General features: G+C 40.0%; 1 protein-coding gene across 1 annotated transcript in view; it reads left to right on the top strand.

The window, feature by feature from the left end:
- FTO (FTO alpha-ketoglutarate dependent dioxygenase) overlaps positions 1-26,507 on the top strand; it is a 389,974-nt gene that overhangs the window by 81,173 nt on the left and 282,294 nt on the right. Inside the window, exon 2 of the mRNA XM_047789791.1 lies at positions 25,124-25,201. Coding sequence (XP_047645747.1) covers positions 25,124-25,201 — 78 coding nt within the window. The remainder of the gene's footprint in view (positions 1-25,123; positions 25,202-26,507) is intronic.

Raw genomic sequence — 26,507 nt, 5'->3', positions numbered from 1 at the left:
CATTATTTCATTCTTTTTTATGGCTGAGTAATATTCCATCGTATGTATGTACCACATCTTTTTTATACATTCATCTGTCCGTGGACATTTAAGTTGCTTCTGTGTCCTGACTGTTGTAAATAGTGCTGTGATGAACACTGGGGTCCTTATATCTTTTCAAATTAGAGTTTTTGTCTTTTCCAGAGATATGCCCAGCAGTGAGATTGCTGGATCAAACGGTAGCTCTATTTTTAGTTTTTAAAGGAATTACCATACTATGTTCTCCATAGTGGCTGCACCAATTTACATTCCCACCAACAATGTAGGAGGGTTTGAAAGGAAAATATATACTTTATCTCTGCTTTCATGGAGCTTACAGACAAAAAATAAGCACACATAAATAAGCAGAATATATGATCGATAGTGCCTGGAATGAGGGAGCTGTTTTGGGTAAGATGACCAGGGGTGGGCTGGTTTGGGAAGAGACTGATGAGAAAGTGATAGACTTGCAAAGCTGGGGAGGAAGTTTTTAAGGAACAGAAAGAAGACCTGGGGAGTGGAGAACTGTGAATGCGGGGTGGCTTGCTGTGGCTTGGAAAAGACGTGCAGGGGCTGGATCGTAATAAGGAATTAGGATTCTATTCTGTGTGCACTGGGAGCCCATTAGGAAGATGGAAGAAGGTTTTAAGCAAAGAAATGTCATGATCTGACCTACTTATGTGAAGAGGTTCCTCTGACTGCTGTGGAGAATAGACCATAGGCGGGGAATAAGAGGAAGACCAGAAGGAGGCTGTTTTTAGGGAGTGTGGTGGGCGAGAGGTGATGGAAGCTTGCCCCAGGGGGTAGCAGTGGAAATGGAGAGAAGTGGGTGGATTTGGAATGTCTTTTGCAACAGAGAAAATTGTTTCGTGGTCTCAGAGCGTTGCATGAGAAAGCTGACACACATACGTACACCCTCTCTCTCTTTTCATGATGAACATTCTTTAAAAAGCATTTGTTCGATTAGAAGATTATTGGCCATAAAGGAGAAAACTCCAAGTATGAGGCATCCTAGGAGAGCAGAAAGCATTCAGGGAGGTACATGGCTATGGTTCTGCGGTCCCAGGCATTTTTGACAGCGTGGATTCGAGGCAGAATGGCAACACACACTGTGTATCTTTTGGCAGATCGGAGCATAATGAAAATAAAATCAGAAAATTCAACCCTGCCTCTTAAAGGAAATAGGATTCAGAACAGATTATCTTAAATCTAGTTTATGAGATAATGTGCTCTCTTATAAACACAGACATTGGTTATGCATTTAGAATGTCTGATTTCTTCTTCTGGATTCCTTTTGACTGCTGTGAAGTCAGTGATCCATTTGGATAGTCTCTGTTACTGTGAAGTTTTAATATGTAACAGTCAGGAACAGAGGGGGAGCACATAAAAGCAAACTGAAATGCTAATAGCTGGTACTCTGAAACCATTAACTTTAAGCCGGTTCTTTCTGACCCGATCTGGGAATATAAGATGGCAGAGAGGCTGCGTATCACTTGGGCACAGATTCTTTAGAAACATCATCCTCAGGAGAAACTCACACCTTCAGTTTCCAGCTCAGCAGCCTTTGCTTTACAGCCTGCATGCCTTTGGGGTGGAGCCGACCACCCACACCGTCACCTTAGGGCTCAAAGGGGAAATGGTGAAAACGGCCCTAGTGTTGCTGGAGGAGGCAGAGCCAGACAGGGGGCTCCTCGTATTGGAAGATGCAACCAATATTCACTAGCTTATTTTATTTCATTTTATTTTTTGCTATTTTAGGGCCACACCCCGGACATGTGGAAGTTCCCAGGCTAGGAGCTATAGCTGCTGGCCTACACCACAGCTCACTGCAACGCCGGATCCTTAACCCACTGAGCGAGGCCAGGGATCAAACCCACATCCTCATGGATCCTGGTTGGGTTTGTTAACTACTGAGTCACGAAGGGAACCCCGTTGCTAGCTTATTTTAATTTTTGTGATCATAAAAATCACCCCAGGAGTTCCCAGCGTGGCGCAGCAGGAACCATAAGGCTACAGGTTCGATCCTGGGCCTTGCTCAGTGGCAGTGGCTTAAGGATCTGGCGTTGCCGTGAGCTGTGGTGTAGGTCACAGACGTGGCTCAGATCTGGTGTTGCTGTGGCTGTGGTGTAGGCCGGCAGCTGAAGCTCCAATTCAACCTCTAGTCTGGGAACCTCTATAGGCCACAGGTGCGGCCCTCAAAAGCAAAAACAGAAAAAGATCACCCCAGAAGCACCCCTAAATAGAGGTGCTCTACTACCACACATTTTACAGATAAGAAGACTGAGGGTTAGCCTGACATTGACCGTCAAGTATAGACGTACCCATTGGCCCAAGGAAAATTGAGCAAGTAGAATTTAAAAACAAAATTAACTTTCTTTTGTGTTAGATTTCACACAAACCTGATTGTTTATTTCAGGCTGACTCATACAGAGTTTCAGCAGATGAAATTTGAGACCTATTGTTGAATACAAAGAGGAATGATACTGGAAGAATGGATGAGATTAATGCTATGTTGGCAGGTGACATTTTTTTTTCCCCCTAAGCTTTTAAGTTTTTCTTTTCCCTCCTCTTTTAGTTCATCTGCAAGTCTGATACATTAACTAATCGGATAAACATCTTTCATCTTAGACTGTATAATGTGTCCCTAGCAGACTAAGTGAGTCAAGCGAAATTATAGTTCAGTCAAGCCAAAAAATATATCATCAGAGAGAAGGCAGTTGAGTCTAGGCTCCATAGTTGAGTAGTGGAGGTTCATACAGCCAAGGACACTGAATTATTCATTGTTGCCGGTTTGTGACAGAGCAAATCCAGAGATGTGTTAGGCTGATTCCATGCGATTGGGTAATTCTGGCCCCTTTGCTTCCTGCCCCACACAAATCTCCTTGCTTCCCTGACCCATAAATTGTGAATATTCAGACATGCCACGATCTTGTTTAGAGTAACGGGATTGGTATGAAGATCAACAAGAAGCACAGTGGACCACGTTTCCTTCCTTTTAAGTGATGTTCTGTCAACGTTTTTGTTTTTGTTTTTTTTGCTTTTTAGGACCGAACCCGAGGCATATGGAGATTCCCAGGCTGGGGGTCAAATTGGAGCTACAGCTGCCAGCCTACACCACAGCCACAGCAATGCAGGATCCAAGCTGCGTATGTGACCTACACCACAGCTCATGGCAACGCCAGATCCTTAACCCACTGAGCAGGGCCAGGGATCGAACCCACAACCTCATGGTTCCTAGTTGGATTCGTTTCTGCTGCGCCCATGATGGGAGCTCCCTGTTTCTGTCAACATTTATAGAATACATTCACTGTATGAGGAGTAAACTGTACAGATTCCCGAGTTGAGAAAATTATAATCTGATGGGTCTTCTTCAAATTTAAACTGTAACTAAAGTTTGTAAATCCTTCCTCTTTCATCTTTGCTCTTTACCCTTGACTTTCTGTCCACTTCACTGGCTGTCTGCTCTTCTACTTCTGATACGACATTGACCTCTTTCTGGCTAAATCTCTGTTTTCACTCCCCTGTCTTCCTGGAAAATACTAGGTGCTGGATGCTTCTTTAGTCTCATGGGAGCAGTTACCTCCTGGGGAGCAGGGAGAGATGGGTATGTGTCTCTTACTGGTACATACACTGTGCTTGCTCTCTCAGTCAGTGTGCGAACACATTGTATTTTCCTATTCAAGCCTATTGAGTAAGTAATAAGAACCAGGTGCTCGAATAAATTAATCACACGCCAAATTTCATATTGGAAATGAACTATTTTAGTTTAAGACTGCAGTACCTTTGTAAAGCTATGATATATGGCAGTGATGAAAGCTTCTTAAAATCCGTTATAGCTACACACCTTAAAAATTTTCATTATTACCCACGTTTTGTATGTATGTGCCTATGTGTGTCTATGCTTATGTATGCACATGCCAATGTGTGAGTATGAATATGCTCATTTACATACTACATCAATGAAGATATTCTGTGAGCCAGGACTTTGTGTGCCAGCTCTTAGCCTGAATTCAATTTTACGGATGAGAGAGATACCCTGAAAATGGAACCACTGGCACAACCTTGTGTATAATCCTACTCGCAGGCAGAGCCGTAATGATCAGCAACATAAGCTCAAGATGTGCAAAACATTCAGAGAACACAGGCGAAAGCACTTTTCCCCCTCATGAGCTAGGTTGCCCTCCAAAAGCAACAAGTACTACTTGTCTTTTCCGAGAGCCGTGAGGGCGCCCTGAGACTCTTTGTGGTTTAGGCTTCATGGGAGTAAGATTCCTCTGCACCCTCAGCCTAGAAAGACTTTACAGGGCTCTTGGAATTTGGTGAAAGTTTCCTAACTTTGAAGCTTGAGAAGGCTCTCATTTCTGATTAGGCAATTGTTAACATGTTTTTTTTTTTTTTCCTGACCTAATACCATGATGCCAAAAACTCACATATGGTTGCTCTCTTTGGAAAACAGTACATGGCCTCAGACGCTTAAAGATCGTATCTAGTTGAGAAGTCATGTCAACTGCAAATGTGTGTTTTTGGTCTTTTTGCCCCCAGCCTTCCTGAACTTTTTGATTTCTTCAGATTCTCGTTCTTTTGCTTTCTGATCTTCACTTTACTGTTCATAGTGTCTGGAATACTTTAAAAAATTGTGGTTAAAGTACACATGACATAAAATTCACCGTCTTCACCATTTTTAAGTGTACAGTTCAGTGGCATAAATACATTGACATTGTTGTACAACAGTCATCACCACCCACCATCTGTCTGTAGAACTTTTTCTTTCTTTCTTTCTTTCTTTTTTCTGTCTTTTTGCCTTTTCTAGGGCTGCTCCTGTGGCATATGGAGGTTCCCAGGCTAGGGGTCTAATTGCCGGCCTACACCACAGCTCATAGCAACGCCAGATCCCTAACCCACTGAGCAAGGCCAGGGATCGAACCCACAACCTCATGGTTCCTAGTTGGATTCATTAACCACTGCGCCACGACGGGAACTCCTGTAGAACTTTTTCATCATCCCATACAGAAACTCTGTATCCATTAAACAGTAACTCCCAATTTCCCCTTCCTCCCCATTCTACTTGGAAAACCACCATTCTACTTTCTATGAATTGGACTCTTCTAAGTAACTCATAGAAGTGAAACCATACAGTAGTTGTCCTTTTGGACTGGTTCTCAAAAGGATAGGGTTCCTCAGGGTCTTTCATGTTATAATATGTATCAGAATTTTCATCCTTTTTAAGGATGAATAATATTCTATTGTATGAATAGACCACATTTTGTTTATCCATTCATCTGATGGACACTGGGTTGCTTCCATCTTTTGGCTGTTGTGAATAATGCTCCTTTGAAAATGAGTGTACAGATATCTCTTTAAAACCCAGTTTTCAGTACCCAGACATGGAATTGCTGGATAATATGGTTATTGAATTTTTAATTTTTGAGGAATGACCAGACTGGTTTCCATCAGGACTGCACCATTTTACATTCCCACCAACCGTGTATGAGGGTTTCAGTTTTTCTGCATTTATGCCAACGTTTATTATTATTATTTTTGCAATAGCTTTTGTCTCTGAAACACATTTGACCACTGTTCCCTCTGCTTTGCTGACACCTGCTAATGTTACGGTTCTCAACGCAGATGTTATTTCTAGAAGGCCTTCCCTGAGAGCTCCCTATACTGTCTTTTAAGTTAGATGCTTCAATCTTTGCCTCCTGTATCATAGAACTTTCTGTATTTGATTATAGTTTGCTTGTTTAATTCTGTGTTGGGTTCCGTGGTGGCAGGAATGTCTGTCTTGAACTGTCATGATCACTATTGTCTCCTTCAACCTGGCTCTCAGTAAAGGCAATGGTTGGAATGTGCGTCTTTAAGTTTAAATAAGTATTCCCAATGGTATTCTATTGTGCAGCCTGGGTTTGGTAGATAAAACATGTGAATTCAGATCTCAGCTTTTGACTTTTTGAGATCTTATGTATTTTGCCTAAGTCTTGGTTTTCACGTCTTTAAAATAGGGGGAACGATGTCCGCTTCATCCTCATAAGAATGTAATGATTATGAGTTAGCATAGGTACAAGCACATACTACAGCCAATAAACATGAGCGAAGCAGGGGAAAAGAACTCCAAGAGGCTCATTCTTGCTGGCACTGACATTAAGATGAAAAATAGGAGAAACAGAATTCAGGAAGTTAGAAAGGGAAAACGCTGACTTTGATTTTGAGCTTATTGCATCTCAAATGCTAATGGGGACTTTCATGTAATATCCTGGAGAGAGATAGTTTAGATGTAGGATGGGGTTAGAGATGAGGATTTGAGTGTTATCTGTAATGAGCTCGTTTTAAGAAGATGGGATTGCCTACAGGAAGAATGTTTTATAGAGGGAGAAGGAGAAGGGTGAGGAATGTCTGCTACTCAGGGCAGAGGAGGAAAGACCTGAAACAGAGACTGAGAAGGAGGGAGTATAGGCTAGAGGAAGAAAAGAGAGGGATGTTTTAGAAACCAAGGGAAAAGAGGATGTTGAGAAAGAGATGCAGGTACTTAACCTCTACCCAGAACTTCCCAAATGACTGAGAGGATGATGCTGTGTTTTAGCAAGCTGCGTTGATCACTGACCTTGTGGAGAATTGTTTTAGTAGAATGGCAGTGGTGGAAGCCAGACTGTAATGGGGATTAGGGCAAAAGGAGACAGTGGGCATTTGGGTCATTTATCTTAAACGGTTCTTCAGGAAGTTTGGTAGGGAAAGAAAGAATGCATTGGGATGGTAGCTGGGGTGGGAAATAGGAAAAGCCAAGCAAGTGTTTAACTAATTAATTATGAATTAATTAACAATTAATTTGTTAAGGTGACAGGATTTTTTTTATATGACCCAGTCATATACACACACACACGCATATGTATGTATTCTTTTTCTCACATTATCTTCCATCACGTTCCATCACAAGTGACTAGATATAGTTCCCTGTGCTCTACAGCAAGATCTCATGGCTTATCCATTCCAAATGTAATAGTTTGCATCTGTTAACCCCAGACTCCCAGTCCATCCCACTCTGTCCCCCTCCCACTTGGCAACAAGTCTGTTCTCCAAATCCGTGAGTTTCTTTTCTGTGGAAAAGTTCATTTGTGCCATATATTAGATTCCAGATATAAATGATGTCATATGGTATTTGTCTTTCTCTTTCTGACTTACTTCACTTAGTATGAGAGTCTCTGGTTCCATCCATGTTGCTGCAGATGGCCTATTTTGTTCTTTTTTATGGCTGAGTAGTATAGCATTGTGTATATATACCACATCTTCTGAATTCATTCATCTGCTGATGGTCATAAAAATGGCATATTACCCAAAGCAATCTACAGATTCAATGCAATCACTATCAAATTACCTATGACATTTTTCATAGAACTATGACAAACAATCCAAAAATTTATATGGAACAACAAAAGACTCAGAATTGCCTAAGCAATCCTGAGGAACAAAAACCAAGCAGAAGGCATAACCCTCCCAGACTTCAGGCAACCCATTTATTTATTTATTTATTTGTCTTTTTGTCATTTTCTTGGGCCGCTCCCGCGGCATATAGAGGTTCCCAGGCTAGGGGTCTAATTGGAGCTGTGGCTGCCAGCCTACACCAGAGCCATAGCAATGCAGGATCCGAGCCGCGTCTGCGACCTACACCACAGCTCACAGCAACGCTGGATCCTTAACCCACTGAGCAAGGTCAGGGATTGAACCCGCCACCTCATGGTTCCTAGTTGGATTCATTAACCACTGCGCCACGAGGGGAACTCCCAGGCAACCCATTTAATTCAATCTTCATAACAACCTTGTGAGGTAGGTATGATTACTGTATCTATTTTATAGATGGGGAAACTGAGGCACAGAGAGATTAAGTAACTTACTCAAGATCATGCAGCTAGTAATTGGCAGGGGCAAAATTTGAACCAATAAGGTCTGGAACCTCTGCTCTTAACCATTATTTTAGGCTGTGCCTGCCACCTTTTTTGTCTTGTATTTGGAAGGTACTTAAAGAATTACCTGTATGTCTGAAGTTAAAATCTGAATAACTAAGTGGGAAGACTGGTCCTCTGCTTATTATATGTCAAATTGGAGTTTTATATGTTATAGCACAATGAAATTAGCACATGCGATGATTAGGTTAGGTTGCCAGCCTTAGCATTTTTGCAGAAAAAGAATAACTTCATTAGAATTATTATTTCCTTTTTATCCAACAAGCCAGCAGTGGTAATTTTTCACTAGAGATGTAATTGAAAAAGGAAACTTTCAAACATAAAATGCACATATTGAAATAAGATTCAAAATATGCTGCTGAGGTTATAGAGTTTTGCTCAATGCCTCGGTCGAGAAATTTTGGTAATAAAGAGTATGTATTGACTTTCCAGAATCCTGGGAATGGATAAATGAAAACAAAAAGAAATATCTACTTTGAAATAACTTATCCTTTCAGGTATTTTTTTTTTTGAACTTTTCATCCCCACTAGGCAAAACTAATAGTTGATATAGCTGTGTCAGCAGCTAAGGGATTTCTATTGCGGTGGTTGTTGTTCAGGTCATATTTCACACCTTATGTAATCCAGTTGTGGTGGCTACACAAGGGGAAGTGTTTAGTGTTTGATTATGCAGCATGCTGTGGAAACAGCAGAGAGCCAGAGAGGGACAGTGGAGAGCTAAGGATAATTAAATGGACAGTCACTGAGGTCACTTACTTATGTCTTTGCTGCAGCACCATGTACACTCTGCTTTCCCATGGCAGGTTGCTTGATCATGGTTTAGTGGTTAAAGCTTTGTAAAATTACCTAGAAGTCAGAAATCCAACTGGTCTCAAGTGTTATTATTTACAGTTGGACTGCTGGCAGGAAAGCCCTCAGTTTGATCAGACCAATGCTGGGCAAGACACGTGGTGAAATCTCACGGAGCTCTGTCCTCTGACCTTGGAATCGAACACTAAGGTATAAAATTTCTAGGGGAAAATTTCCCTGAAGATTGAAATATGATTGAGGAGGTTTGACTTTATCGTCTAAACAAGTGTGGCCCACCGAAGAGTGTTTCTCCTCTTGGAAATGTGAGGGGTCCATTATTAGGTCCTTGGAATAGAATGTGGCAATGACGAGGTTTTAATTAATCTGGTATCTCTCTTTTATGGTTTGGAACGGTATTGCCCTTGCCCTTGCATTCATTTACAAAATCATGGGCAGTAGTTTGATTGTGGAGAAGACTCTTGAGTAAGTGATTGTCTCTGTTTGCAGTTGAACACTTGGAGGTGGTTCAAGGAAATTATAGCTTACAAGACAGTTACTCCACATGAAGTCAAAAGAATAGAGACGTCAAAAGAATAGAGAATTCTCCTAAGTCATTACCCCTGAGAAAAGAATCCAACCTTTTATCAAAGATACTTATTGCTTTGATATTAATATTCTTCAAATGTGTAAACTGTCCTTCCCTGGAAGTTGCAGTCATTTCCCCAGGGAATCCCTGGCCTTTATTTCTCTTTGGATCCTGTTAGCTGCTTTGCATCATGGAAATTTTTCTCTTCAGGACGTTTTCTTTCCCTTTTAAAACTTGGGCTACATTTTTTTCTTTTTTCTTTTGGCCACATCTGCAGCATGTGGAAGTTCTTGGACCAGGAATTGAACCCACGCCACAGCAGCGACTCGAGCCACAGTGAAAATGCCAGATCCTTATTAACCTGTGGAGCCACCAAGGAGCTCTGAAACTTGGGCTACATTCTTAAAATTGACCGTTGTAGGTGTGAACTTATGATCAAGTTGATGAGGAAATAGGTTTTGATATTCAAATTACTATCCAAGGAGCTAGAATATATATTTTATACCTATGGTTTTACTTATTTGTAATAATTTCCCTTGAAAGAGTAATTTATGAGATCAAGGAAGGCTCACTTTGTGGACTGCTTGGCAAAGTTTGCTGTGTAGGGAAAGGTATCGTGTAAGGGAGGATGTTTAAAAAGTGCTGTAGGGAGTTCCCGTCATGGCGCAGTGGTTAACAAATCCGACTAGGAACCATGAGGTTGCGGGTTCGGTCCCTGCCCTTGCTCAGTGGGTTAAGGATCCGGCGTTGCCGTGAGCTGTGGTGTAGGTTGCAGACGCAGCTCGGATCCCACGTTGCTGTGGCTCTGGCGTAGGCCGGTGGCTACAGCTCCGATTCAACCCCTAGCCTGGGAATCTCCATATGCCATGGGAGCGGCCCAAAGAAATAGCAAAAAGACAAAAAGACAAAAAAAAAGGTGCTGTAAAATGTCGTGTTATAACTTGATGCAAGAGATGTGAACTCCACTAGTAATTAACTCAGTTGTTTGAAGGGTGGTCATACATAGTGGAGGAGAAATGAATTCTAATTAATCGGCTTGCATAAAACCCAGATTCATTGTCTTCACATTTATGGATTCTTAGATTTAGAACAGCAAAAAAAAAAAAAAAAAAAAAAAAAGAAAAAAAAGGACAAGGCCATGAAAAAGCATTTCACAAAAGCGCTTTTGCAAAAGACAATTGGTGTATGAAAAGTTACTCAACCTGAGTAACAAAGAAATATAGATTAGAATGGAACTTTTTTCATTTTTCCACTTGCTAAAGATTTAGAAGTTTGATAATAAGTGGTATTTGAGTATTTGAAGAATGGGTATTGTCTGTTGATGAGATGAAGTGGTTATTGTTTTTTTTTTCCTGTAGGGCAGTTTCACAATGTGAATCAAGAGGTTTTAAAAGAGCGTACCTTTTGACCTAGTGAAGCTCTGGCTAAGACTTTCTGATCATCCAGAAATCATCTCTGCTTTCTTGTTAAATGGTGCCGTGAAGCTCACAGTTTGTGTTTGCCTTCTGTTCCGAACACCTGTCAATAACAGATAACACGTTAAAAAAATGAAAGTTAATAAAAGAGTCATAGCTGGGCTTCCAGGGAAGACATTGTTGTGGACCAGATAGAGAATAATACCTAAAGGGATAAGCTGGGTTGACACTGTGGCCCTGCAAGGACTTCTGGAGTGGAAACAGAATGGGAATTCAGGTCCTCTGGGGTAATAGAGACTAAGGTTTACCCCTTGAGATGGGACCCGAACTAGGCTTAAACTGTGTGAAGCCAGGAGAGGAGGTGAAATTGTACTTCTCATAAAAGGAGACTGAAAATGGACTGTGTGAGGAGCATAGCCTATACAGAGCTATGGGTTTTGAGGGGCAGGAAAAGACCGTGAAGAGTAGAGGACAAATCACATTGGACTGGTTGATTGTGGAGGAAAGAGAGAGATTGTGATGCTCCAAGTCCCCATCCTGTGAGGCTTGGTCCTGGCCTGGGGGTACAGGGATCCTCCTGGAGGAAACTGCTGAACCATCCACCCTGGAGGCTACAGGTGAGCAGCTGCGGAGAGAGGAGGGGGAAAAAAAGGAGGAAAAAAGTGAAGACAAAAAAGCTATCCACGGGAGTTCCCGTCGCGGCGCAGTGGTTAACAAATCCGACTAGGAACCATGAGGTGGCGGGTTCGATCCCTGGCCTTGCTCAGTGGGTTAAGGATCCAGCGTTGCCATGAGCTGTGGTGTATGTAGGTCGCAGACATGGTTCGGGTCCTGCGTTGCTATGGCTGTGGTGTAGGCCGGCAGCTGAAGCTCTGATTCGACCCCTAGCTTGGGAACCTCCACATTGCCGCAGGAGTGGCCCTAGAAAAGGGCAAAAAAAAAAAGACCAAAAAAAAAAAAAAAAGCTATCCACTCAGAATTAGCCTTCGAAACAAAATACCAAAATGCTTGAAGAAAAGCGTAATTAAAAAAGAAAACAAGTGCAAATAGGATTAACAATGTGAGTGAAAATTCATTCTGGATGAGATTAATTTCATAAAAAAGTCAGCCAAAAGCTGAAACAGTCATGTTCAAGAAATTCAAAGGGATGAGAAAAGGCATCACATGGATAAAAATGAAATTTAAAAATGCCCCCAGGAGTTCCCATTGTGGCACCCTGGAAACGAATCCAACTGGCATCCATGAGGATGTGGGTTTGATCCCTGGCCTTGATCACTGGGTTGGGGATCTGGCGTTGCCATGAGCTGTGGTGTAGGTGGCAGAGTCTTGGATCCTGTGTTGCTGTGGCTGTGGTGGAGGCTGGTGGCTACAGCTCCGATTAGATACCTAACCTGGGAACCTCCATATGCCCTGGGTGTAGCCCTAGAAAAGACAAAAAGACCAAAAAAAAAAAAAATCAGTTCTTAGTTTTGTTGATTTAGAAACTTTTTTTCCCCCCCTCTGGACTCTCATTTATTTCTGCTCTGATCTTGGTTATTCCCTTCTTTTTGCTAAGTTGGGCTTAGTTCTTTTTCTAACTCCTTTAGGGGTAAAGTTAGGTTGTTTATTAGAGATAGTTCTGTTTTCTTAATAAGTGTTAATTACTATAAACTTCTTTCTCAGAGCTGCTTCTGCTGCATCCCTAAGTTTTGGTATGTTGAGTTTCCATTTTTGTTTGTTTCAAGATGTTTTAAAATTTTTTTTTTGTCTTTTCTCTTTTTTGTTGTTGTTGTTGTTGTTGCTATTTCTTGGGCCGCTCCCGCGGCATATGGAGGTTCCCAGGCTAGGGGTTGAATCGGAGCTGTAGCCACCGGCCTACGCCAGAGCCACAGCAACGCGGGATCCGAGCCGCGTCTGCAACCTACACCACAGCTCACAGCAACGCCGGATCGTTAACACACTGAACAAGGGCAGGGACCGAACCCGCAGCCTCATGGTTCCTAGTTGGATTCGTTAACCACTGCGCCACGACGGGAACTCCTTTTTTTTTTGTCTTTTGTCTTTTTTGTTGTTGTTGTTGTTGTTGCTATTTCTTACAAGATGTTTTAAAATTTTTTAGCTTCTTTGACCTATTTGCTGTCCAGGGGTCTGTTTTTTAATTTGTACATATGGGTGTATTTTTCAGTTTTCCTTCTGTTTCTTACCATTGTAGTTGAGAAAGATACTTGGTATGATTTCAGTCTTTTTAAATTAGCTAAGACTTGTTTTATGGCCTAACATAAACCTGTCCTGTCTCTGTGCCCTTGAGAAGAATGTGTATTCTGCTGCTACTGGATAGAATGCTCTGTAAATGTTTATGAAGTCTGTTGGGTTTACGGCATAGTTCAACTCCAGCGTTTTCTTATTGAATTATGGTCTGGATAATCTATTGTTGAATGTGAGGTACTGAAGTTCCCACTATTTTTTTTTTTGAAATTTCATTTTTATATTTTTTACAGAATAAAATACATATATTTAAACACAATTACATTCACACAGATTATTATATCATGGATCTTAAGAAACAGATTAGTGACTCCCTCTGGAGAATTGGAATGGAAAATATGCTGAGACAAATAGGAAATTTATTCTATACTTTATCCCATTTTGTATGGCTTTCATCTTTACTATTTAGTATTATCTATTACATTTCAATTTTTCTTTAAAAATTAGCATTATATTGAAATTGTGTATATTATGCAACTAAAATTTATAAAGAAGAAAGCCTTATATACCATTAAATATTTTATATAGCATAATAGAAAGAATAACTTAACTGGTAAGAATAACAAAAATAATACACCCTCTGAAAATAAGTAAAATATAAAATGCATAAATTGGTTAAAAAACAGTGTAACTATATAAATATGTCCTCACAATTTGTTACATCTTATTGATTCTTCAATATAGGCATTACACCATTCTAGGTGATGTGATAAACAAGACATTATAGACCTTACATTGTACCATGGAGAGAAGTGGTTATTAATAATACAATTGTAGAACTGTATTATTTAATTGTACAGTTGCATTATTTAATTATAATTATCATAAATTCTTTGATGGAGAGAAAATCAGAATCAGATGTAAGAAGACTTCAGCATTCCAAGAATGATGTCATATGACCCCCTTCATGGTAGATTATGCACTTATTTACTATGAGATATATTTCTTCTCCAGAGATTCCTTGTTTGTGTATCAATTGTAGATTTTTGGTTTGCAGTTATTCTGAAGTTTTGATATAAGAGTCTATATGTATATGAGATTGTTTTAAGTTGTTCTCTTAATTGTAAGTTCATCTCCAGTGTCCTGCATTTGTACCCACCTCTTCTCATGATTTCTGATTTTGGTGGTATAATTGTGCATGGATGATTTCATATCTTTACTGTATATATACCTTTACTAGTGAGCCTTGTCATTTGTGGAATTTTGTTTCCTGTTGCTGTCTTTTCTTTTCTGCCTAGAGAAGTTCCTTTAGTATTTGTTGTAAGGCTGGTTTAGTGTTGCTGAAATCTCTCAGCTTTTGCTTATCTGTGAAGGTTTTGATTTCTCAACAAATCTGAATGAGAGCCTTGCTGGGTAAAGTAATCTTGGTTGGAGGTTTTTTCCTTTCATCACGTTAAGTATATCATGCCACTCTCTTCTGGCCTGCAGAGTTTCTGCTGAAAAATCTGCCAATAACCTTATTGGGGTTCCCTTGTATGTTACTTGTTTCTTTTCCCTAGCTGCTTTGAGGATTTTTTCTTTGTCTTTGATTTTGGTCAGTTTGATTAATATGTGTCTCGGTGTATTCCTCCTTGGGTTCATTTTATATGGTACTCGTTGTGCTTCCTGGATTTGAGTGAGTGGTTCCTTTCCCATGTGAGGGAAGTTTTCAGCTATTATCTCTTGGAATATTTTTTCTGTCCCCTTTTCTCTCTCTTCTCCTTCTGGTACCCCTATAATGCAGATGTTGGTGCATTTAATGTTGTCCCAGAGTTCTCTGAGACTCTCTTCATTTCTTTTCAATATTTTTTCTCTTTTCTGTTCTGTATCCATAATTTCCACTAATCTGTCCTCCACCTCTTTTATTCGTTCTTCTGCCTCCTGTATTCTGCTGTTAGCTGCCTCTAGTGAATTTTTTATTTCAGTTTTTGTATTTTGCATCTCTTCTTGTTTAAGTTTTATATCTTGTATCTCTTTGGTCAGTGTTTCCTGTAAGTTATCTGTCTTTGCCTCCAGTTTATTTCCAATGTTTTGCATCACCTTCAGCATCAGCAATCTAAAGTCTTTTTCTGGAGTTCCCATCGTGGCGCAGTGGTTAACAAATCCGACTAGAAACCATGAGGTTGCGGGTTTGGTCCCTGCCCTTGCTCAGTGGGTTAACGATCCGGCATTGCCGTGAGCTGTGGTGTAGGTTGCAGACGCGGCTCGGATCCCGCGTTGCTGTGGCTCTGGCTTAGGCTGGTGGCTACAGCTCCGATTTGACCCCTAGCCTGGGAACCTCCATATGCCGTGGAAGTGGCCCAAGAAATAGCAAATAGACAAACAAACAAACAAAAAAATAATAATAATAAAGTCTTTTTCTTGGAGGCTGAGAATCTCCTCATCGCTTAGCTGATTTTCTGGGGTTTTTCCTTTCTCCCTCATCTGAGTTATAGTCCTCTGTCTTTTCATTTTTATAGGTTTTTGGTGTGGTTACCTTTTTATAGATAATAGAGTTGTAGCCTCTCATACTTCTGGTGTCTGCCCCCCTTGTGGCTGAAGTCAGTATGGGGGCTTGGTGTAGGCTTCCTGATGGGAGGGGCTGATGCCTGCCCCCTGGTAGGTGGAGCTGATTCTAATCCCTCTGGTGGGTGGGGCTTAGTCTCTGGATGGGATTAGGGGCAGCTGTGGCCTGAGGGGTCTTTAGGCAGCCTGTTTACTGAGGGGCGAACTGTGATCCCACCTGGATTGTTGTTTGCCCTGGGGCTTCTCAGCACTGACTGATGGGTAGGGCCAGATTTTCCCAAAATGGCCACCTCCAGAGAAAGGCACAGCTGCTGAATATTCCTGAGAGCTTTGCTTTCAATGTCCGTCCCTCACAACAAGCCACATTCACCCCTGTTTTCCAGGATGTCCTCCAAGAACTACAGTCAGGTTTGACCCAGATTCCTATGGAGACCTCAATCTGCCCTGGGACCCAGTGCACGTGAAAGTTTGTGTGTGCCTTTTAAGAATGGGATCTCCATTTCCCCCAGTCCTGTGGAGCTCCTGTGCACAAGCCCCACTGGCCTTCAATGCCAGATGCTCCAGGGGCTCTTTCTCCCAGTGCCAGTTCCCCGCATGCGAGGATTTGATGTGGGACTCAGAACTCTCACTCCTGTAAGGTGAGTTTCTGTGAACCAGTTAGTTTTCAGTCTGTGGAGCTTCCCACCCTGGAGGTATGGGGTTGTTTATATCGTGAAATCACCCCTCCTACCTCTTCTTGTGGCGTCTTCTTTTTCTTCTGGAGTAGGGTATCTTTTTTAAGGTTTCTGGTCCATTTGGGTTGAGATTGCTCAACCTTTAGTTGTGAATTTTGTTGTTTTTAGGAGAGAAGTTGAGCTCCAGTCCTTCTATTCTGCCATCTTAATCCTCTCTCCCTCCCACTATTTTTGACTTTTCTGTTTTTCTTTTTGTATCTATTAGTATAGCTGACCTTTGAGCCATATGGGTTTGAACTGCACAGGTCTACTTTTACATAGATTTTTTTTCAATAAATATACAGTCAGCCCTCTATAGCCACAAGTTCTGCATCCACAGATTCAACCAGCCATGGCTCCATTACTGTATTTGTGATCTGCAGTTGGTTGAATCCGTGGATATGGAACCCATGGATACAGAGGGCCAACTATGGGACTTGGGGATACTTGGATTTTGGTTTCTGAGATGGGTCCTGGAACCAGTTTCCTGCGGATACTAAGGGATGACTGTATTTGCTTATTATATTTAGATATTCCAATGTTGGGTGTATATATGTATTCATGATTGTTATATCCTCTTTATGAATTGACCCCTCTATCATTATATGATGATCTTTTTTATCTCATGTTGCTGCTTTGGAGTTAAAGTCTTTTTTCATTAAGTATATTTACGCCTGCTCTCTTTTAGTTTCCGCTTGCATAGAGTATCTTTTCCCATCCTTTTACTTTGTGTGTTTTTAAATCTTAAGTGAATCTCTTTTAGGCAGCATAAAGTTGTGTAATTTTTTTTTTTTAACAATCCTTTCAGCCACTCTGTGTCTTTTGTTTGGAGAATTTAATCCATTTACCCTAAGAATGATTATTAACAGGAAGGGACTAACATCATCTTTTGATTGTTTTGTGGCTGTTTTGTAGTTCCTTTGTTCTTTTCTTCCTGTCTTGCTGTCTTCCTTTGTGAATTGATGATTTTCTGTAATGGTAATTCCCTTTAATTTCTGTAAAGGATTCCCTTCTCTTTAGTTTTGTGTTTCTACTGTAGGTTTTGGCTTTATGGTTCACATGAGGCTTACATAAAACATCTTGTAGGAGTTCCTGTTGTGACTCAGCAGTTTAAGGACCCAACATTGTCTCTGCGAGGATGTGGGTTCCATCCCTGGCCTTGTTCAGTGGGTTAAGGATCCTGCATTGCTGCAAGCTATGGTGTAGGTTGCAGATGTGGCTTGGATCCATTATTGCTGTTGCTGTGGTGTAGGCAGGCAGCTGCAGCTCTGATTTGACCCCTAGCCTGGGAACCTCCATAGGCCACAGGTACGGCCCTATAAAGGAAAAAAAAAACATAGCTGTAACAATCTTTCTTATGCTGATAACTTATTTTCAGTTGCATACAGAAACTACCCTTGGATTCCTCACCTTTTATGTTTCTGATGTCATAATAGCTTCTCTTTATATTGTGTATTCATTAATAAATTATTGTAGCTATAGTTTTAAAAATATTTTTATTTTTTACTGAACTATTTTAGTCTGTTTACTAGAGATAACTGGCTAGCACATCATCATTTTACAATGTTAGAGTTCTAAATTTTACTATTTACTTTACCAGTGTGTTGTATATTTTTGTGTTACTAATTTAGTGTCCTTTTATTTCAGCTTAAAGAGTTCGTTTCAGCATTTCTTGTAAAGCAGATCTAGTGAAGGTGAATTTCTTCAGCATTTGTTTGTCTGGGAAAGTCTTTATTTTTTCTTCATTTTTGAAGGACAACTTTGCCAGATAAAATATTCTTGGTATTCTTGGTTGGCCGTTTTTGTTTTTTTTTTTTTCTTTCTTTCAGTTCCTTGAATATATCATCCCACTCTCTCCTGGTCTATAAAGTTTCTATAGCTTTGTGGGTGCTTCTCTTGTTGCTTTTAAGATTTCTCTCTTTGTCTTTGATTTTTGACAGTTTTGCTATAATTTTTTTCTTTTTCTTTTTAGAGCTGCACCCGAAGCATATGGAAGTTCTGAGGCCAGGGGTCCAACAGGAGCTCCAGATGTCAGCCTACACCACAGCCATAGCAATGTGGGATCTGAGCTGCATCTGTATCCTACACCACAGCTCACGGCAACGCTGGATCCTTAAGCCACTGAGCAAAGCCAGGGATTGAACTGGCATCCTCAGGGATACCAGTGGGGTTCATAAGCCATTGAGCCACAGTGGGAACTCCCTGTTATAATTCATTTTGAGTTAGATCTTTTTGAGTTGAATTTGTTTGGGGACCTATGAGCATTATGAATTTGGATGGCCAAGTCCATCCCTATATTTGGGAAGTTCTCAGATATTTTTTCTTTAAATATACTTTCAGCCCCCTTCTCCTTCTCTTTGCCTCCTTGGACTCCATTTTGTTTGTGAATTGTTTCCCTAACTTCTTTGAATTTTCTTTCTGTGTGTTCTTGTAGCTTGTTGACCTTTCTTAAATCGACTATTTTGAATTCTTTATTGGGCAAATCAGAGATCTCCATGTCTTTGGAGACAGGCATTGGGAAATTATTGCTTTCCTTTGATGGTGTCGTATTTCCTTGATTTTTCATGTTCCTTGAAGTTTTATACTGCTGTCTTTGCACTTGAAGTAGGATTCATCTCCTTTTTTGCTCTGAGACCTGCTTTGTCTGATATCAATATAGCTACTTCAATTTTCTTTTGGTCAGAATTACATTGATAAATATTATTTATCCTTTTAGTTTAAAAAGTCTTTTTTATCATAAAATTTTCATAACATAAAATTACTCTTTTGACCATTTTAAAGCATGCAGTTGTATAGCATTAAGTACATTCACATTGTTGTACCCATCCTTTTACTTTTAACCTATTTGTTTCCTTATATTTGAAGTAAATTTCTTACAGGCAGTTTATAGTTAGATATTGATTTTTAAAATTTAATCTGACAGTCTTCCTTTTAATTGAATCATTTGGACTATTTTCATTAAATTTCCCATGTAGTTACCATATCTGATGCTTTTCATTCCCTTGTGAAGACTCAGATTTGTTTAGTGTCATTTTCTTTCTACCTAATAGTCTTCTTTTGTCATTTCCTAGAGTGAAGTTATGCTGTTGTTGGATTTCTACTTTTCTACTTCTGAAAAAGAATTTAGTTTGCCTTGGGTGTGTGGGTGTGTGTGTGTGTGTAGGATGACAAAATATTTTGTGTTTTTTAAAAATTTTATTTTTATTAGAGTACAGTTATACCACTCAACCATAGAAAAGAACAAAATATTTTGCCTTGTTTTTGGAAGATATTTTGGCATGGGATAGAAACCTAATTTGGCAACTTTTTTTTTTCTCTCGGTTCATTCAGAATGTTTCTTCTCTGTCTTCTGGGTCACATGGTTTCAACAAGATATTTCATGTTATGATCGGTTCCTTTGTACCTACTCTTTGTATTTCTCTGATTGCTTTTAAGATTTTCTCTTTTATACTGATTTTAAGTAATTTGATTACATTGTGCCTTAGTGTTATTTCCTCATGGCGTGTGTGTGTGTGTGTGTGTGTGTGTGTGTGCGTGCGTGTGTGGAGTTATTTGAACAACCTGAATCTGTAGATTTATATTTTTCATCAGTCTGGAAAATTCTTGGCTAGTATTTTTCTTTTTGCCATTCTGTCTCCTCTTCTTTGGTGACTCTAATCATATGTATTAATAAACTAATAATTAAAGACATCCTGCGTCCTCATTGACACTCTGATAATTATTTTTTGCCTGTGTTTCCTTTTGGATAATTTTCATTGCTGTATCTTCACGTTCACTATTCTTTTATTTGGTTATATCTAATCTGCTTTGAATCTTAGCCAATATATATTTCATCTCAGACATGGTGGTTTTCCTGTTTGGAGGTTTGATTTAATTTTGTTTATTTCTTTTTCTCTATTAACATGTCAGTCTTTCCCTAACTTCTTAAAATTATGAACTATAGTTTTTAATGTGCTTGTCTGCTATAATTATACCATCTCTGTCATTTTGGAGCCAGTTCCAACTGATTGATTTTCCTCTTCATTATCAGTCATATTATCTTGCCTTATAGCCTTGTCTTTCTATCTATGTCTTATAGTGTGTGATTGGTTTGATCCTTTCAGTCTTACTTTTAAGCTTTATTGTGAAGGAATAGAGCAGCTGGTCCAGGGCGTATTTTCTACCACTATTGAGAAAGAGTACTCCTGAGAATTCTTCCTGATTTGTGGATTGTGAGGTTTTTTTTTTTTTTTTTTTATCCTGGCTGGATCTTCGGTCTACTGCAGCATAGGCTCACATTATTAGAAACTGAAGAAGAAATACTAAAAGGTGGAGTTACCGTTATGTCTCAGCAGTAACAAATCTGACTAGGATCCATAAGGATGCAAGTTTGATCCCCAGCTTCATTCAGTGGATTAAGGATCCCGCGTTGTCATGAGCTGTGGTGTAGGTCACTGATGCAGCTTGGATCTGGCGTTGCTGTGGTGTGGCATAGGCGAGCTATAAGCTCCCGTTTGACCCCTAGCCTGGGAACTTCCATGTGCCGTGGGTGCACCTTAAAAAAAAAAAAGACCAAAGAAAAAATCTTGAAAGCATTGTAGAGCTACCAAAGCAGCCAGGACTTAAGAGTCCAAAAGTAGTGGTTATAAGCATTGATTTTAAATGGTAAAAATAAGATTGATTTTAATTAAAATTATTTAAAATGGTTGCATTTATATATGTTTTTTAAAGTGAAAAATTGAACAATTCTTGAAAGATCAGATTTCTCATGCCTTAGGCTTGTATGGTAGAGTACAGGAAATGAGATTATGAGTTGTGACCAGTAGTAATTTCTTGCCAGTCACTTAGTATTTCTGGATGGGCCATTGTTTCTTCATCTGTCCTAAAATTTCACAATAACTTTTATTTTCATCACTGGTATAGTTAATCTAGGCTTTTTATATACATAAAATTTTATGGAGAGTTTTTATACAATTCTACTCTAGTTCACCCAGGCAAATTAATATCTGAATTTCTTAGGTAGTATTAATCTATGTCATAAAGTATAATTTGATGGGTTACACCATTGGACTATTTATAGGTAATTCATAACTAGTAAATAAAACTGTCCTCAGAAAGGGGTAAATGATGGTAACAAGTGATTACCAAAGTGTACTGAGGGTTTTTCTTATGTGCTTAGCAATGTTCTTAGATCTCTCTATATACTGCTTCATTTATATGTCACAGGGAGATAAGAAACTAGTCCCAAATCATATATCTAGGCTGGTAGAACTGCAGTTAGAACGAACAGTTCAGTTTCCTAGCTCATGCTTTATTATAGACCCCTCCCTCCATTTGAATGCCATTTTTCCAGTATCTGAATACTTTAAGGTTTAATAAAATGCATGGAGATATGATTAATTTTCTTTAATCTTCACAATACCCTGTGAAACAGGGTTTTACAGTTGAGGAAACTGAGGTCTGGAGTGGTTGATTCAGGTGTGGTACCTCATCTGGGAAGTGATAGAGTTGGGATGCAAATTCTACTCTTCTCTCCAAATTCTGTTTTTTTTTTTCTTTTTTTAATCATGCTGTATTTTCAGTGGGTATAGCAAAGTGAATACTGTTTTATTGAAATAGGGTTTTTTTTTCTTTTTAGAGAAAATATGGCATATCAATATATGAAATATTTATTTATACTTCTTTTGGCTTAGCTGCTTCTCACTCATCTTTCTGGTATTAGGTTCGAGGTGTCTTCCTCAGAGAGGTTTTCTTTTCTTTCTTTCTTTTTTTTTTTTGGCCTTTTTGGCCTTTTTGCCTTTTCTAGGGCCTCTTCCCCTGGCATATGGAGGTTCCCAGGCTAGGGGTCTAATTGGAGCTGTAGCTGCTGGCCTACGCCAGAGCCACAGCAATGCAGGATCCAAGCCACGTCTGCGACCTATACCACAGCTCACAGCAACGCCAGATCCTTAACCCACTGAGCAAAGCCAGGGATCGAACCCACAATCTCATGGTTCCTAGTCGGATTCGTTAACCACTGTGCTGTGATGGGAACTCCTCAGGGAGGTTTTCCTTATTCACTCATGACCTGCTTAAAGACTGGGTCCTTAAGCACTTAGGTCAGTTTTCCCACTTATTATTTGAAACCTTCAAGAAAACAGGTGATTGTTTTTATACTAACATGCGTAAGCCTTTATTTGTGATTGTGTTTGGACGACTCAGGCAACAAAATTAAATTTTCACTGAACCTTGCAAAATGAGATACGTAGTTTAAAAATTATGTAGAATATGAAAAATGGATAAAGAATAAGAGCTGTCAGGAGTTCTCATGTGGCCTCATGGTTAAGGATTTGATGTTGTCACTGCTGTGGCTCAGATTCAGTCCCTGGCCTGGGAATTTTCTCGTGCTGCCAGTTGCCCTGCTTTGAAACTGTGCTCTTGCCCTCCTGAGTTTGAGAGGGCTTGTTTCTCCCTCGGCACACCCGGGACGACTTGGCCTTTTTATAAAGCAGAGTTAATTGTGAAGAAATGCGTTATGTTCATGAGCTACCATTTTAACCTAATAATCATCCCTGGTTGATTTCACCAAAGTACATATAACCAAACGTTCTTTTTAAGTTGGTGGGTATCATTATTTATAATGATCTGGTTAGTTCATTGGTAGAATTGCAAGTTGTGATGGTTGACGTACAGAGCAGATTTCATCTGTGTGGCCTTAAGTTTAGTGACTTCCCGACCCTGTTCTTTGATGTCTTAGAGAGATAACAATGCTCCCAGTATTAAAATTAAAATTCCCAGTGGAGGAAGACCACGTATAGTCTGCTCGCTCTGTGGTGGGAACAGTCTTGTAGAATTTTATCCTTTCGATGTGGCCTTTCAAGTTCTAATGCTTTATATCTATCTGCTACCCTGGACCTCAACTGAGCTAAGTAGTTATCTTAAATGATAATAATTTAGCTGAACTATTAATTATAAACAGAATTTCCGCCTCCCTTGGTGCATGTTCATCTGTGAGACAGTCTCTTACTGTTTAATCTGGCAAGGCAGAATGTGTGATTCCTAATGAGAACCTGGACCTTTGTGCTCCTTTTTATCTACAGATTGGCTTTGTGGACTCTTCCTGAAGAGATTTTAAGGGTATTTGTAAGGTGGAGTAATTTCAAGGTCTGAGATATCATGCACATTTCAATTATTCAGAGCTTTTAAAACTCTGGGTTAAAACTTTTTTTTTTTGGTCATTTAAATATTCTGTCTGTAGAAAGGACTTGTAAAAGATTCATAGGAAAATGCAGGCTTTCCTGAGCTTGAAGTGAAAACTGAGGCATAGATTTTGATTAAATTCTTGATGGAGCGTATAAATGTGTAAGTATAGGCGTGAAAATAGCATTAGTTCTTTCTATGTCCCCAATAATGGCTAATGTTGAAAACAGATCAACTCCTTAACCAATGATTTATCTAAACCAGTGATTTGTATTCATATTATAGGTCCTTCATAAAGGAAAACTCTTCATAGTTTAACTGGTAAGCCAGTCTTAGTACAGATGAGAAAGTATCTTTAGACAAAAAGCTCTCATTAAATAAACAGACTACAATTTTGCTAGAGAGTAAAATTCATTCTTTTGCTGCACTTAGGTAAACCGGTTGCTCTTGTTCTATTCCCTTTTTTCTTTATGTACTTTGGATAATTGTACAAAAGATCCAGAAACAAACTTGAGTTCTCCCCAAAAGAATGTTTGCTGTGGACTACTCTGTGATGGGGTGGTGAGAGAAGGCTGCCCAGAGATGGGGGAGGATGATACTCAGGCCCACCAGGTCTGGTTGAGCAGGTTGTTCACTGCATAAACACAGTGCCCATGAAGCAGGTAATGGCTAAAATCTAATGTGCATTCTCCATGTCACACTGGGAAATAGGGCTGCATTGATCTAGAGTAAGGCACACTATTTTCTAATTCTTAGAAAAATGCCTCAGTGGCTGATAACAGACTGGCTATGCATTGTCTTGCAGTTTTACTTGAAAATCAATTGTTTCTGCCTTTTCTGTTTTTTTTTTCTTTCAGAAAATTTCTATAGTACATGGATAATTTCTCTGTGTGTGTGTGTCTATATACGTACATATCCGCCAGTTATGTACCACACACAGACACACACATACATACACATCATATATGCTTGGATATAAGGTCGGATATTCTTTGAAAAAAAAAAATCCCTTAGAAGGAGGGGCGGTCACCTTATATGTATTTATGTATTGGTTCCTTATAAAGTACTTTATAATATGGGGTCCTCTCTTAGTTACTTTGTTTGAACAGCACGGTACTCTTTGGAAGGCAGAGTATCTTGAAATGGCCTCAGGCTGTGCTAGTAAGATTTCTTCATCAAATTGGAAAAGAAGCAGAGATGCTCAACATCGATTTAGGAATTATACTAGAGATGAACGATCACTTTAAAAAAGTAATTTGTAGGTGGATGTGATCTCAAATAAGTGTTTACAGGATGAGTAAATACTCCAAACACCCCGGCGTTATGCATATGGATACTTGTGGCTTGTTTGATGTTTCTAGTGATAGATCGGATTCAGAAACTGCTGTGTCTCAAGCAGGTTATACAGACAGGAAGACTTGTTCCGAAAAAACTGTATCGAGTGACTCAAAAGGTGCCTCTTGTGATTGAAAAAAAAAGGTCCTGATGTTAAAGGCCCAAGTCAAGAGTGCAGCAAATTGCTTCATGAAATGCGAGAGCGGATAAAGTATTATTTTTAAGTTAATATTTTTATGATGCATAATTTAAATGTGTGTAGTTAAATGAATACATTCTGACTTTCAACAAATTTCTCACTCGAAAAGTTCATACATTCAAGCTGGCTAAGTTTTGGGGGGTTATTCTCTTACTGGAAAAATAGACATTGTTTTCTGTTTTGGATCGTTTTATATTCAGTCACCTATAATCACCATTATTTTTCAACAGAAACTGAGGCTTCTTGAAGAGCTGGAAGACACTTGGCTTCCTTATCTGACCCCCAAAGATGATGAATTCTATCAGCAGGTAAGGTCTTTTAATATTTTTGTCAATTTGCATTTTTTTTTTTCCCTGATCGACGTTATTTTTACCTATGAAGCAAGCAACTGTGGTCTGGGGAGGTTTAATGAGAGGTGAAAGGGTCTGATGTGGTCCTCCAGTGACTCCTCATCATTCCCAGAATATATAAACTCCTGCACTATCTGCTTCCTGCTGTGAACTTAGTGCTTTAGCACAGCGGACTTTTTTCCCTACTTCCTTGCCTCTGCTCATCCTGTTTCTTCTGCATACAGTATTCTTTGGCCCCTTATCCTGTTGCCAGATGGTTCAGTCTCCAAGGCTTCACTTAAACATCGCCATCCTTACAAACGTTTCTACGACCCACCTTACCTACGAGTAGAGTTGGTGGCCCTCTCTGCTGTGTGACGTGTACCTTAAAAGTGCCTCCGGTGTGCCCATCACACTGTATTGCAGCGATGGGATTCTCTCTCTCTCTTCCTGAATTAGTCAGCATTCTTTCAATTACAAGCAGCAGGATCACACGCAAACTCACTGTGGCAAAAAAAGAGAATTTACTGACTTCGATGTCAAGGAGTACATGGCGGAATCCAGTTTCCAAAGAGGCCATCTGATGACTGTTTTCCTCTGCTTCTTGGCCTGGCTTTTCTCTGTGTGACTTCCTGCTCTATAGGGTCTCACCTGACGGTACAGGAGAACTCTGCCAGGCCAGGGGGTGATGTGGTTTGTAGCCCATGGGATCTTAAAAGAAGCCAGTGATTGCTTTTGTCCTGGTTCTAATGCTCCCAGGCGTGGTCTCACTGGCCTGGTTTCAGTTATGTGCCAACCAGTCATTGTGTTCAGAGGGGTGAGCTGCTCCTGTTTGTCTGGCCTAGTTCATGCACCCACTTGTGGGGTAAGGTTGGAATATGCCCATTCCCAGTCCCACTGCGTGGGCTGTGACTCAGAGATGGATGGTTTTCCCAAAGGAAAATGGGAGCCCTGTGGAAGGAGAGGAAGGCATGCTGGGCAGGAAATAGTTCCATTTACCCTCCTTTGCCACTAAAATGCTCGTTCTCGGAGTGTAAGTATGGGGCCCCATCATCTTGGTTTCTTCCACACCCAGCATATGCTTGTCATGCATATACCGATTCGCATTAACCATGGAGAGAAAGAGGAAGGGGTGACTTACCCATCCAGAGCCCAGGTCTCCTGACTGCCAGTGCCTCTCAGTTCCAGGGCATCGCCCGTCATCTCCGTTGTCCTTAGAACTTCACTGCTTTTCACCTGATCAGTCCTTTTATGGATCTCTCTAGTTTTCCTCTTTCCCCTCTTT

The sequence above is a fragment of the Phacochoerus africanus genome, chromosome 8 (assembly GCF_016906955.1).
Source record: "Phacochoerus africanus isolate WHEZ1 chromosome 8, ROS_Pafr_v1, whole genome shotgun sequence".
In the NCBI taxonomy this organism is placed as follows: domain Eukaryota; kingdom Metazoa; phylum Chordata; class Mammalia; order Artiodactyla; family Suidae; genus Phacochoerus; species Phacochoerus africanus.
The sequence above is the reverse complement of the archived record's forward strand: the minus strand, read 5'-3'. Positions and strand labels throughout refer to the sequence as shown.